Here is a 14281-nt window from a genome sequence, read left to right on the forward strand (position 1 = left end):
ATCATCAAGAATAATTTGAAGATCAATGAAGAACATAATGCATGTAATTTTCGAAAATTAGAAGAATAAAGACATGCAATTGACACCAAAATTAAAATTAGACACTAGACTCAAACAAGAAACATAAAATATTTTTTTATTTTTATGATTTTATAAAAAATTTTTTGTGATTTTTCGAAAATTATATGGAAAAGAAAATAAAGAGATTCAAAATTTTTAATAAGAATTCCAGGAATCTTGCAATGTTAGTCTAAAGCTTTAGTTTAAAGAAATTAGACATGGCTAGCCAAGCTTCAGCAGGACATTACATTCAACAACTAAATTGATGAGAATCAACCGGCTTTTGTGATGATAAGAACATCACCTTGAAACTCTAGAATTCATTTTTAAAAATTATGAAGAAAAATACCTAATCTAAGCAACAAGATGAACCGTCAGTTGTCCAAACTCGAACAATCCCCTGCAACGGCGCCAAAAACTTGGTGCACGAAATTGTAATCATCAATGGCGCCATCAACATGGTACGCTCAATTGCAATCTCAACTCTTTATCATAACTTCGCACAACTAACCAGCAAGTGCACTGGGTCGTCCAAGTAATAAACCTTACGCGAGTAAGGGTCGATCCCACGGAGATTGTTGGTATGAAGCAAGCTATGGTCATCTTGTAAATCTCAGTCAGGCGGATTCAAATGGTTATGGAGGATTAATGATTAAAAGATAAATAAAACATAAAATAAAGATAGAGATACTTATGTAATTCATTGGTGAGAATTTCAGATAAGCGTATGGAGATGCTTTGTCCCTTCCGTCTCTCTGCTTTTCTACTGTCTTCATCCAATCCTTCTTACTCCTTTCTATGGCAAGCTGTATGTTGGGCATCGCCGTTGTCAATGGCTACAGTCCCGTCCTCTCAGTGAAAATGTTCAACGCGCTCTGTCACAGCACGGCTATTCATCTGTCGGTTCTCGATCATGTCGGAATAGAATCCAGTGATTCTTTTGCGTTTGTCACTAACGCCCCACAATCGCGAGTTTGAAGCTCGTCACAGTCATTCAATCCCTGAATCCTACTCAGAATACCACAGACAAGGTTTAGACCTTCTGGATTCTCAAGAATGGCCGCCAATGGTTTCTAGCTTATACCACGAAGATTCTGATTAAGGAATCCAAGAGATATCCACTCAATCTAAGGTAGAACAGAGGTGGTTGTCAGGCACACGTTCATAGGTGAGAATGATGATGAGTGTCACGGATCATCACATTCATCAAGTTGAGAAACAAGTGATATCTTAGAACAAGAATAAGCTGAATTGAATAGAAGAACAATAGTAATTGTATTAATACTCGAGGTACAGCAGAGCTCCACACCTTAATCTATGGTGTGTAGAAACTCTACCGTTGAAAATACATAAGAATAAAGTCTAGGCATGGCCGAATGACCAGCCTCCCAAAGAGGGTTCAATCATAAAAACATGATCAAAAGATGATCCGAAGATTGAAAGGTTCTCCAAATACAATAGCAAAAGGTCCTATTTATAGAGAACTAGTAGCCTAGGGTTTACAGAAATGAGTAAATGACGTAAAAATCCACTTCCGGACCCACTTGGTGTGTGCTTGGGCTGAGCATTGAAGCTTTCATGTGTAGAGACTTTTCTTGGAGTTAAACGCCAGCTTTTGTGCCAGTTTGGGCGTTTAACTCCCACTTTTGTGCCAGTTCCGGCGTTTAACGCCGGGAATTCTGAAGCTGACTTGGAACGCCTATTTGGGCCATCAAATCTCGGGCAAAGTATGGACTATTATATATTTCTGGAAAGCCCTGAATGTCTACTTTTCAACGCAATTGAGAACGTGCCAATTGGGCTTCTGTAGCTCCAGCAAAATCTACTTCGAGTGCAGGGAGGTCAGAATCCAACAGCATCTGCAGCCCTTTTCAGCCTCTGAATCAGATTTTTACTCAAGTCCCTCAATTTCAGCCAGAAAATACCTGAAATCACAGAAAAACACACAAACTCATAGTAAAGTCTAGAAAAGTAAATTTTAAATAAAAACTAATAAAAATATAATAAAAACTAACTAAAACATACTAAAAGCATACTAAAAACAATGCCAAAAAGCGTATAAATTATCCGCTCATCAGCCGTCAACCTCGGCATGGAAGAATTGCTCCACAAGGTTTGTTACGGCGCCTCCTTGCCACCTCTTTCCTACTTTTGTATTGAGCTGGGTGTCCATGACACAGGAGTCGTGTATGCTTTCTTGGTCGTTCTACTTGGGAACCCGTTGGGAGCCGACGTCCATGCCAAGGGAAGGTACAGCCCTCTCGAGATGGATGCTAAGAAAAATGCTGCTTACCACATGCTTCAAAAGGTCCTTAACACCACGGATCAAGAAATACGGGACTTCAACTACTTGAAAGCAAAGATGCTAGAGAGGGCCAACAATGCACTTTCTGAAGAGGTTCAACGCCTTGAGGAGAAGTGTCGTCTCCACGGCTACGACAGCAGTCTGGATGATGTATCACCATAGTACTCTTCCCCCCCTTTATCCAATTCAGCTGCATTCCACAGATCAATCATCACATTATTAGCAAGGCTTTTAATTAGTAACGTTACAAGATAATATATTTCTATATTGCATACTGATGTCGCTAATTGTTATGCTAAGCTTCCATGATCAATCCAACTTGTGTAATCCACTTTATTATGAATGAATTCTATTATGATCCAAACACTAATTTGCTCAACACTCAAAATCAAGTTATAAAAATTCCACCCCACATGATACACCGAAAATGACCCACACCAAAGTTCATGTCTCAATATGCCACACATCCACAAACTTTTATTTACAATTCTAACTTTCAACACCTTCTGTTTTTGGCTATCACCTGTAATTTCGACCACTAAATCTCATTTTATCTTTTACTATAATTTTACAACTATTTTTATTATTAAATTGGCACATCCCCAAACCACGAATAAAAAACTTTGAGATAAAAAATTAACACAATAACGTTTATTCATTTATTTGAAAAATATCACTTTACATTTTCTCAAATTACCTTAAAGTTTGTACACCCCGATTAATTAGTAGATAATTAGTCAATAAATTATTTTTTAATAAGAAAAATTAAAAATGCGAATATTATATCAAATTAGGATAGAGCTCATCGAAACGAGAATTTTGATACTAATTTCGAAAAAAACGGTCCAAGATTGGACCGAACGGGTCAAACCGGTTGAACCGGATCCGAACTGGGCCGTCGGTCCAACCGGACCAACTTATTAAATGAAGCCAAACTCCTTTCTCTCCCTCATTTGCCCGCAGCAGCGTGAAACGCTTCCAGGGAGGGGAGAAAGCTTCCGAAACCCTACGGTAACATTCCAATCCCCGTAACTTCTCTGTCCGAGATTCAATCGCCGCACCGTTTGCGGCCACGCGTTCACCGCGTTGAGCTCTACATTTCTACTGAAACAATTTCACTGGTAACTTGTTTAATCACTCTTAGCCCTCTTTTCCCCCCAATTTTCAAATTTTTAATGGGAAGGTTGAATTTCTTTGATTTCTGATGTTTTAGGATCCAATTAGCTTGAGGAAAACATTCACTCTTGCTTATGTGAAGCTTGGGTAAGGTGAGGATACGATAATTTTGGTTTAATTTCATTAAATTTGAGCTTTGAGTATTAAATTAGATATATATGTGTTATGAATGTGTATTAGGTTGTGAATAAATAATTGGAGTTTGAAATTGTGAATATTGGAACTTGGAGGAAGCTGATTAGTTGAATTTTGAAGGGGCTGCCTTGGTTTTAAATAATTTGCTTTGGTCGTTACATGGAAATTGGCCAAGGTATAGTTTAGATTTCTTGCATTTAATATATAATATTTTATGAAAACTTAGGCTAAATGACCACAGGATAAGTTGGAATACAGGTGTATGTTAATGTTTAGTAATTTGTTGTCAAATATATTTGGTTGGTTCTTGTGGATTAACTGGTGATTTGGTGAATTATTGATTTGAGATATAACTATTATGGAAGTTGTTGTGATAATGAGGTATTTTGTATTAAAAGCCTAGAATTTGTGAACTATGATTTTTAGTTGAATTTTGGTTGTTGGATTTGAATATTGTATGAGTATAATTGTTTATCTGAGGTAGATTTATTGTGGTGATTGTTATGATGATGAGGAAGGGTGTGTTGAATTGAAAAGAATGCAGGTTTGGACCCGAAAAGGGTAGTAAAGTCCGAGTTTTAGAGGAGATGCTGTCGAAATTTTATAAAAAAAAATTAGAGATTTTGTTTATATGATTATTTAAAAAGATTTAGATTCAAAGGTTATATGGTTTGACTTTGAGTAATTAAGAAAATGAGCATGTTTTAAGTTTGATTCATTTAGAAAAGAATGAATTAAGTTTTGAATTGGAACTATTGATGGACGGAATGGGAGGTGTGATAATAAAGGATAAGGATTGAATATAATTGATGTATGATGATGAATGAGATGAAATTGAGAATGATGTGGATGTTGATGAATTATAATTGAATTATTTATATGGCTTATGAATTTAAATAATCTGATATACGAGATTTTCTAGATTAAGGGCCGTGGCTTGCCACCACGTGTACCAAGTTGAAAACTCGATACTCTGTTGACCCTACGACATAAGTGTGACCGGGCACTATATAAATTCCCGGGAATGTTACCCCCATTGAGCAATATTGATTATTTGAGAAAAAGCTATGCATAGACTCTTGGGGATGCACGTCGGAAAACAGTCTAAGTACAATTCAGACTTGTCGGGTTAGCTGGATAACCGACAGATAAGCTTCATCATCCATAGGACAGGCATGCATCATATGCATATTACTTGAGCTACTTGCTTGTGCTTTAATTGGGTATGCTTATATGTACTTGCCATATTAAATGTGTATTTGTTACCTGCAGTAATTATAACATTCTTGTTTTTGTCTTTATCTGTTTATTTGTCTGTGAAAATGCATGATGGAACTGGAGGTATGGAGGAATGACAGTATGGGACTTAGAATTAAAGTTAAGTTAGGTTTAAATATTCTTAGAAAACCACATTTTATGGCTTCTGTTTAATACTTTAAGCTCTATAATCTGAGAGTCGGCGTTCTAGGATTATCTCTGGCATTCCCAGGACCTTATATATTATGTGTGTGGCACCTTTACCATACTGAGAACCTCCGATTCTCATACCTTATATATTTTTATTTCCCCTATTTTTCAAAACTCCTAGCATATTATAATTCTTCTGCTATTATATGTACTAATTTTATTTTAGAGGTCGTAATATCACACCACTTCTATTTTATGACTTAAGTGTAAAGCTTAGTGTGGTATGGTGTTACAAAGTTCAATTAACAACGAAAAAATCATAACAGGAATTTAAAAGGAACCAATTTGTATCAAACTTTTTCTTTTTTTGGAAACAATTTCTATAAAAAAACCGTTATCAAGATTTAATTATTAAAAAGGATGTTTAGTACTGAAATTATTAACGAGTAAATCTTTTTATAGTATTTATAATATTTAAGAAAAAGGACCGGTTCTTTTTATAAAGAAATAAATATATCTTTAATTATTTTTTTATTTTTATTTTCTTTATTTCTTCTAAAATTTTAATAATTTTAATTAATTATCTATTTCTTATTTATTTTTAATTTTTGTGATCTTTTGTCTTCTTTTGTCAACGGATAAACATCGTAAAAACAAAAAAATAAATGAAATTAAATAAATAATAAAAAATTACTAAAATTTTAAGAAAAATATATATCAACATCAAAATTATAACACATAAATAAAAGATAATTAAAGATATATTTATCTTTTTATAAAAATTGTTTTTTTTAATATTATAAACAAAATTTGTCTTTATTAATAATTTTGATATTAATTAAATATCCTTTTTAATAATTAAATCTTTTTAATTGTCTTTTAGAATTTTTTTTAGATTATACATCAAACTCTACTTAAATATATTCACCCACAATAACAGAAACAATATTCTTTAATTGTGTTTTTTCATATGTACTTACTCTTCTTTTAATTGGCATTTTAAATAAATTCTCAGTTCACCTCCATCAACTTCAAAAAAAAAAAAATTATAACCACCTAAGTTACCTAACCCAAACTGAATCATTTAAAAAAAAAAAAAAAACTCTTAAGCCAAAACTTAGATGAACTAAATTTCATTCATGGACATAAGTTTTATTTTTCGTCTTCATTCGTATAGATAAATTTTGTTTTCCCAAACTCATGGACATAATTAACTAGCCCATTTCCCATGGTTTCCACCCAAAACTTTACAGATTGCCCATTGAATCGGATTGGCTCCCCCTCTCTTCATTCAACTCCGCTCGAAGCAATTGTGCTATGCCCCTTCTTTTTTCAATGTTACCCATAATGGGTATTTTTACATAACCTTACTCCGCAAAGTCCTAGCCGGTGAAAAGTGCAACATACACCCTCCTACCTTAATATTCAGAACAGTCACCTTACCTAGAATCTAAACCATTTGAATATTTAACAATAAATCTCAATACAAAAAAACACTGGAGAACTGAAACGCCAATAAAATACACAGGCGTACCTGAAACGTTTTCAAAAGTATAAAACTAAAACACTTGCCTTTTAACACATGAAGCAAGGATTGTCATCTGTCTATTCTTTTACTTCGACAAAATTTATATGTTCCATCTCATATTTATATTAAGGCATTACACAAATTTTTGTGTTAGAATTGATTTTTATTAGATCAGTCCTCTAAATCAATCTCAAAAAATTATAACCAATATTTTAATTTTCAATAAATTTTAATTATGGAAACATTTTTTATATTTTTATTTTATTAGACAAATTAATGTTAAAATTTATAAAAAAGTTTTAGTAGGAAAATAAGTCTTTATTCTTATTTATTAAAAATATAAAAATATTTAAAATTTTTAGATAAAGTCCTCTATATGGAAAAGGAATTTGATATAAAAACTGATTTGTTTACGAAATAAAAATTTGTTAAAAACAAAAACATAAAAAATAATATATTTCGATCAACATTCTTCGGAAATAAGTTGAATTTTCTTTTAAAAAATGTCACTTAGATCTTTATTAAAAAAAACGGTTTATAGAAGTGTGTTCGTAGATGTGTCTAATAAAAATATCTTTTTTATAACTGTGTTTAATAGATGTGTCTTTATAGATATATTTTTTAGATGTGTCTCTTTATATATGTATTTAAAATATATTAATTATTAGACACATCTACGAATACACTTCCAAAAAACACAAATATAAATAAGAGTTGGTAGAAGTTGGCCGATAATATATTGGTACCTATACTTTTCGTAAAAAAAAAAGTACAAGACGCAATGAATGGATCTGCGTCTGGGATTCCATTTACAAAACCTAAACAGTAGCACACGACCCAAGCTGAAGAAAACGACTGTCCCAATCACCATTCACCTTTGTCAGCGTTACTTTCGCTCCTGCTACGCTTCGGTAACACTCTTCTGTTCTTCTCCGTATTCACCTGTATTCGCTTTTCTTTGATTCAAGCTCTGATTTATCAACTCATGATTCTGAATTGATTCCGTAATTGGATTAAATGCCTTCACCACATTTCATTTCTTTATTATTATTATTATCATAAGTATTCGGATTCACAGTCATCGATTTTGTTGAAATCATTATCAATTTGTGTGTCCACGCTATTACTTGGATTCCTGCTTCATTTCTATCCTCTACACCTGAAAATAAAGAGGCATGGATGTAACAACGAAATATTACAATGAGTAGTTTGCATCAACTTTGGTTAAACTGTGAATACCGGTTTTTCTCTCTCTCTCTTTTTTTTTTTTGCTGCTTATGATTATTTTCAATACTTGATTAAGTGCAAATATTTTTGTTATAGAATTGACTGAACCATTGGATTTGATTGGTTACTTGTAATTGCAGAGGGAAATAAGAGAAATTGGGGGTGATGGCATCTTTCTGGGATAGCTACAAGGAATTTTGGTCGGAGAGGTTCTCCTTCCTTAGCAACTATTCCAACGCTATCCAACGCGATAGGCCACTCCATCCTTGGACTGATTCTGATGTTCATCAGTTCATTGCTTTGGATCCTGTTCATGGACCTGCTGTAATGATTCTATCACTTTATTTATCCGTATATATGTAATTTGATTTTGTTTTGGTTTTGATGTTTTCTGCTTTGATTGATGGGGCAATGTGATATTGTGCATATCTTTAGAGGACCCAAGTCGATATACTTTTCAATTGGAAGAAAAAAACTCCCTGTTTTCTTGGTTAATTTTGAACTCAAAGAACATTAAGTTGTGTTTGGCAAGTGTATCATGACAGGAAATATGGTGACAAGATAGAAAAGTTAGATCCCTATTCCTTGTCCTTAGTTTTTGGATGGTTAGAAAATCACGCAAATTGTCAGACACAGAGAAATGTTGCTTGTTTCTGTCTTTATTTCGTTGTCCAAATAAGTTTGTCTCCTATTGTTTAACCTGAAACAGTTACCAAACAAGCTTATTAATTTTTCAGTTCATATTACTGTAATTAATGTATTGTAAATTATTGGAAATTCAGATATGTCATGTTTCCTTCTGTGTCAATTATTAGATGCTATCGTGAGTTGGTGAGTATCTTGTGGAAAACTGGTTCTTTCTTTTCCTTCAGGCAACTCTTAGTATTCAATAAGAATCCGTTTCTATGTTTGTTGAATTAAAATTAGAATATTCACGTTGTCTCTTCTTTGTATTAGTATGTTGTATGACACTTCTTTCACGTTTGCGTCACACCATCTTTTGGGAAGCTCTATTTATAGTTTATTTGATATTCAGTTGTACTTGAATTATTTTTTTCCAAATGTTTTCTCTCTTGCACATATGTTTATGTTGGCCTCCTTTTCCATCATTAATCATTAACTCTAAACAGCATTGTTGTCATCACATAGTATAGAAGAGACCTTAATCTAAGGGTGATCATTTTTTCTATGATCCAAGTGAACCAAAGAACTGAACCTGTTTCCAATGCCAAAGATGATTGTTGATCCTGTTGAAATGTCCTTTTGCTCTTCCAAGAAGAGGAAAAAGAACATTGTGTAATGCTAAGTGGCTCATGTCAAAGCTTAGTTTCTTAGTAGATAGCCAATAACATGAAATCATAGTTGCTGATCCCCCACCCCTTTTTTCACAATAATTCTTTATGGTTGTCGAATTCTACGATATAGTTTACTAAATTGTCTTTCTGTGTTCGATAATTCATGGGCTGAAATATATAGTCGGTCTTATGCTTTTACCTCCGTTAGCTGTCATCTGAAGCACCAGAGTGTTTTTCTTTTTTCCATCTCAGTTGAAAAGTGCTAGAGATGCAGTACAATTTGGCATCACTGGAAGTGCTTTGGGAGCAGCATTCACTGCAGGCTACGCATGGAAATATTCCAGAAGTTTGCATGGTAATCCCTTACTTTTCATAGCATTGAAACATTTTTTCTATAACATACTATGCTTTTGATTGATCTTAATTTGATCATCTTATTGTAAGCAAAGCTGTCATCATCCTCGCTTGTTTAGATACTTGTCTTGGATGAGTCTAAATTATTTTTATAATATTTTACTTTTATTTTCCTGATTGTGTTGCACAGGTGCTGCACTTTCTTTTCTAGCTGGAGGTGTATTTGGGTGGACGTTTGGGCATGAAATTGCAAATCATGCACTTCAACTCTACAGGTTAGATACACTGGCTGCAGAGGCTAAGTTTTTGGAGTGGTGGAAAAATAAGAGCGAATGAGGCTATTAGATCTATTAGCTGCTGGTGTGTCAGAGTGCAACTTCTGTTCTCCTTTCAGGGAGTTTAATCTCAGTGTTTGCTGTGCAAATTTATGTTAATTGAATAAATGCTTCTTTGTGACATAGGTCAAGCTTTTCAACTAGTTTGATGCATCACCATAAAGCAAATTGCGACTTTAAGTGCCAATTCCGCCCTATTCTATTCTTAGTTATTTGCATTATCATCAGATCTGTCTGGTCTTTTTAATAGTTTGTCTAGAAACCAATAGACGATAGCAGTTGGCATATTAAATTTTGGCGAGCACTCTGGTGTAGATTGATACAAATTTCTACACATGTAGAAATGTGTTGACGAAGGGCAGAATGCGACAGGTGGCAGGGACGGTTGAAATCAGTTAGGATGACATGGTTGATTTGTTGGGCGAGGACGTTTTCAGGCTTCAGGTTGTCGTAGGTGATGCTGATGGAGTGAAGATGCTCGAGAGCGCAAAGGATCTTGGTAACGTAGAAGCGGATGACCACTAGGGAGAAGAGGTGGTCGATTTGGCAGTGGCAGTCTGGCAGAGGACGTTGAGGTCGCCATCATGGCAGTAAGAGATGATATGGCCAAGCAAGTGGTCTGCTTCGAAGGTGCCGAGGAGCAAGGGGTGGGTTGGCGGGGATGGTGTCGGATAGGGATGTTCGCGGTGCGGTTTGGATTGGTTTGAGTTAAAAGCTCATCCGAACACTAATTTTACTTGCGGTGTGGTTTTGGATTGGATGATTTTTTTGTTAAGGAATTCGATTTAATTTCAAGCGGTTTGGATTCTATTGCATTTGCGGTTTTGTAAATTAACAAAATTAAATATACATAACAAGTCTCAATATTAAATTTTAAAAATCAATAATAACATAACAAATTTTAATAATATCTTAAAAAACTAATAATAATATTATAGAAGTAAAATTATAGATTATTAAAAATAAATAAATAAATTTTATTTTAAACATAAAATATTTATTAAATAATAATAATAATAATATACGAATAATATAACAATGTATAACAAATTAAATATAGAGAAAAGGACAAATAAGTCCCTGACCTTTTACCCCGCGGACATTTTCGTCCCTGACCATTAGAAAATACATTTAAATCCCTGACCTCCTTGAAAATAGGACGAATCAGTCCCTCCGTCAAAAAGTCACCATCAGACACAGCAGAAAAGTCTGACGTGACTTCCTTTCGTCTTACCTGGCATGACGGATGCCAACGTGGCACGTTAGTGAGATGGAGCATTTGGAAAGTGGACAAATAAGTCCCTGGAGCCCATAAGAACGTCATTCATCCACTGTGCCTCACCACTGCCATCATCATCATCAACAACAACAACCATGCCTGTTGGAGGTTTTTCTCTTTATAGATTTTGATTAGATAGGCACAACACTTAAGGTAGGGAACAGTTTTTGTGGGTGAAGAAGAAGGAAGAAAAGGTAAGGTTGGTGGTGGTGCATGTGGGCGTGGAGCTGGATGGTGGTGGTTGAAGGAGGTGTTGGTGGCAGAGGAGCATGAAAAAATATGCTGACAACCTCATGCGATTTCTTGAGGGAATTAGTTCAAGGTTATCCCAATTGGAATTATATTGCTACAATCTTAACAAATCTATTGGAGAAATGAGATCTGATTTAAATCGTGACCACGGGGGACAAGATTTAAAGCTCAAGGCCCTTGAAAAACATCTTCAAGAGGTATGCTGCTTTCATATATATTCTTAGGTTTAACTTCATTTTATATATTACCTAGTACCCATACAGCACTACCCCACATCTGATGGATGAATACTTTGGATCTTGAGTTAATGAAATCCTGAAGTAGTTATACATCAACTGAAGCAATTTTTTCTCCTTTCAATTCAATTGCAAACATTCTTTCTCAATTGGGAAATCCAACCATATTCCTTTCTTGATTTGCAAACCTGTTCAACATAACAAGATAGCTATACTTTGTTTATCTGGTCAATGAAGCACCATTCATCAATCACAAACCGGACATTAATCTCTATTGCTAGATTAACAATTTGTTATTGCTCGAATATTCTGTGTTTTCTTGATACTGTTCCAATATACGCAAAAAATAACTTTCAGCTATGAGCAGTGCAGAGTAAATGAAGCATTTAACTCACAAAAAGATTGATAGTGCATCTGATGCACACAACCAGTAGTTAGCTCTTGCACTTCCTCATCAAATTCCCCCACAGCAGCAACAGCAGCAACCGGCTGCACCCCATGCTCAAGCTCCAGTAGCAAATGCGTCCCAAGCCACCCAACAACCTACTTATTACATGCAGCAACCCCCACTCCCTTGCCAAACCCTCCAGCTGCTCCCTAGCTCTCTCAGAATCAGTATTTACCATTGACAAATCAACAATACCAAACACCCCAACTTCAACAAGACATGTCGCGGGTGACTCCACAACCAACACCATCTCAGGTAACCCCATCCCCAGCTGTGCAACAGTTCCCTCAGTTCTCTTCTCTAAATTCACTTACGCTTCTTCTTGAGGTTGATGATGTCCCCTGCGTTGCCATTGTTAACATACGCAGAACTCTTCTCCTCACCACCAGCCACCAGCCTGAACGAAGAAGCCAAACGAATTTCAAGATTAGGGCACCTATCTAAACGACGTAGTTATGGGCTCCAGGGACTTATTTGTCCACTTTCCAAATGCTCCATCTCACTAACGTGCCACGTTGGCATCCGTCATGCCAGGTAAGACAAAGGGAAGCCACGTCAGACTTTTCCGTTGTGTCTGACGGTGGCTTTTTGACGGAGGGACTGATTCGTCCTATTTTCAAAGAGGTCAGGGATTTAAATGTATTTTCCAATGGTTAGGGACGAAAATGTCTGCGGGGTAAAAGGTCAGGGACTTATTTGTCCTTTTCTCTTAAATATATTATAAATAAAATTGTCCATCATTCCGATCGCTTCTTTCAACTTTTTCTCCGAACCAATGTTTAGTAGCAACAGCGACATTGTTCATTGTACTGATAGCTTGGATGCGAGGTCGAAGGTGTCTACCAACTTGGATTCCGGGAAAGACGGAATGAAGCACTCAGTGTATATTTCAAATGAGAATTTGCATATGATGTCGAAAGAGAATCTTCTCATGATGTCCTAATGTTCAACAATCTATATTGCTCGACGGAGAATGGAGAAAGGCGTGCCATTGGGATGTCGTGGATGTTGTCGGGGTTAGAGGTGATGTTATCGAAGACGGAGGAGTGGATGCTTCTGGTGGGTGAAGTGCAGAGGAGGTAAATGTACCAGTCACAAAGATTTAGGAAGTGTGTGGTCCATTTTGTCCTTTGGTAGAATTGTTAGGGATCATTTTGTCCCATGTTAGAGTTGTCAGTGACTATTTTGTCTTCTTTTAGAGTTGACGGAGACAAAGACCTAAGTGACTGACGGAATTAATTGTTAAAAACCAATCGAGTAATTAATTTTAATTGAGAACTAAAGTGTGATTTAAAATTTTTTAAAGACTAAAATAAATATATATTCTTATAAAAATTATTATCATATTATGTATATTTTACCCCACTCATAAATTTTTTTAGATTCGTCACGTCTTAAATTTTAGTTATAAATATTTAATGTTCTTGGGCATTTTTCTAAACCCTATTAAAACTCTTTTTGGTCGTCGGACCCTATTAAAACTCTATCAGGTAATTTAGTAGGGTTCACATTTTTAAACTCTAAATCGTGATGAGGACTTGGATTTTTATAAAATTTGACGTGTTCTATGTTAAATTGTTGGGAGCATTTCGGTTTTGGTTGGTGTGTAGGCTAAATCATATTGAATGCTTGGACACATGCAGGTTTTAGTATGCCTATTTTTCTCCGACTAAATTGTGGGAGTTTTTTTATTTTGATAATGCTAAGTTGACAAAAAAAATCAATCTAAATTTATCTTATTTAATATTTATTAATTACTATAATAATTAATGAATATTAAATAAATAAATTACGATTATTTTTTATTAATTTTTTTTAATTATAAAAATTTTTGTTTTATTTTATGTTAAAATGTGATATTCATATATCCCCACGATTTACCGATAAAAAATAAGGACAAATATATAGAAAATGTTCGATTAAGGACAAACGTGTAATATAGATTGTAATTTATTTTATTTATGTAACTTTTCTTAAATTAAAATTAAAATGAATATAGTTATAAATATTAAACTGTTACATTTTTTATTTTTAGAAATAATTTTACCAAAGGTTTTTATTACATGAGTTAAGTCTGCAGTCACGTCTAAAATTTGATAGTATTGTTAGCAACTTGTTAGAAGGTACTAGAAATACAAATTATAATTGCTAACTTAAATTGTGGTTATTTATAGGAATGAGACACTGAGATAAAAAAAATATAAAATTGTGTTTGCCAAAAAAGATATGGACAGAAATATTATG

The 14281-nt window shown here is 34.5% G+C and overlaps 1 protein-coding gene and 2 long non-coding RNA genes across 4 annotated transcripts; all 3 read left to right on the forward strand.

Moving 5' to 3' along the window:
• The first annotated feature begins 3315 nt into the window (after positions 1–3315).
• Positions 3316–3851, forward strand: LOC140184431 (uncharacterized). Its single transcript, XR_011881077.1, has 3 exons — positions 3316–3486; positions 3579–3633; positions 3722–3851. It is a non-coding gene; the product is annotated as an uncharacterized lncRNA (long non-coding RNA).
• A 3521-nt stretch (positions 3852–7372) lies between these two features.
• Positions 7373–10009, forward strand: LOC112796702 (succinate dehydrogenase subunit 6, mitochondrial). 2 transcript variants are annotated; one of them, XM_025839281.3, is made up of 4 exons: positions 7373–7522; positions 7979–8162; positions 9386–9488; positions 9678–10009. In XM_025839281.3, exons 2-4 carry the CDS (start codon positions 8004–8006, stop codon positions 9821–9823), a joined length of 408 nt encoding a protein of 135 aa, XP_025695066.1. In that variant the 5' UTR covers positions 7373–7522; positions 7979–8003; the 3' UTR covers positions 9824–10009. The 2 variants fall into 2 exon arrangements, with proteins under 2 accessions (XP_025695066.1, XP_025695067.1); XM_025839282.3 differs by having other exon boundaries at positions 7456–7852.
• Positions 10010–10900: 891 nt separating this feature from the next.
• On the forward strand, positions 10901–13333 carry LOC140184432 (uncharacterized). Its single transcript, XR_011881078.1, has 2 exons — positions 10901–11550; positions 11957–13333. It is a non-coding gene; the product is annotated as an uncharacterized lncRNA (long non-coding RNA).
• The last annotated feature ends 948 nt before the right edge of the window (positions 13334–14281 follow it).

The sequence above is a fragment of the Arachis hypogaea genome, chromosome 4, assembly GCF_003086295.3.
Source record: "Arachis hypogaea cultivar Tifrunner chromosome 4, arahy.Tifrunner.gnm2.J5K5, whole genome shotgun sequence".
Taxonomy (NCBI): Eukaryota; Viridiplantae; Streptophyta; class Magnoliopsida; order Fabales; family Fabaceae; genus Arachis; species Arachis hypogaea.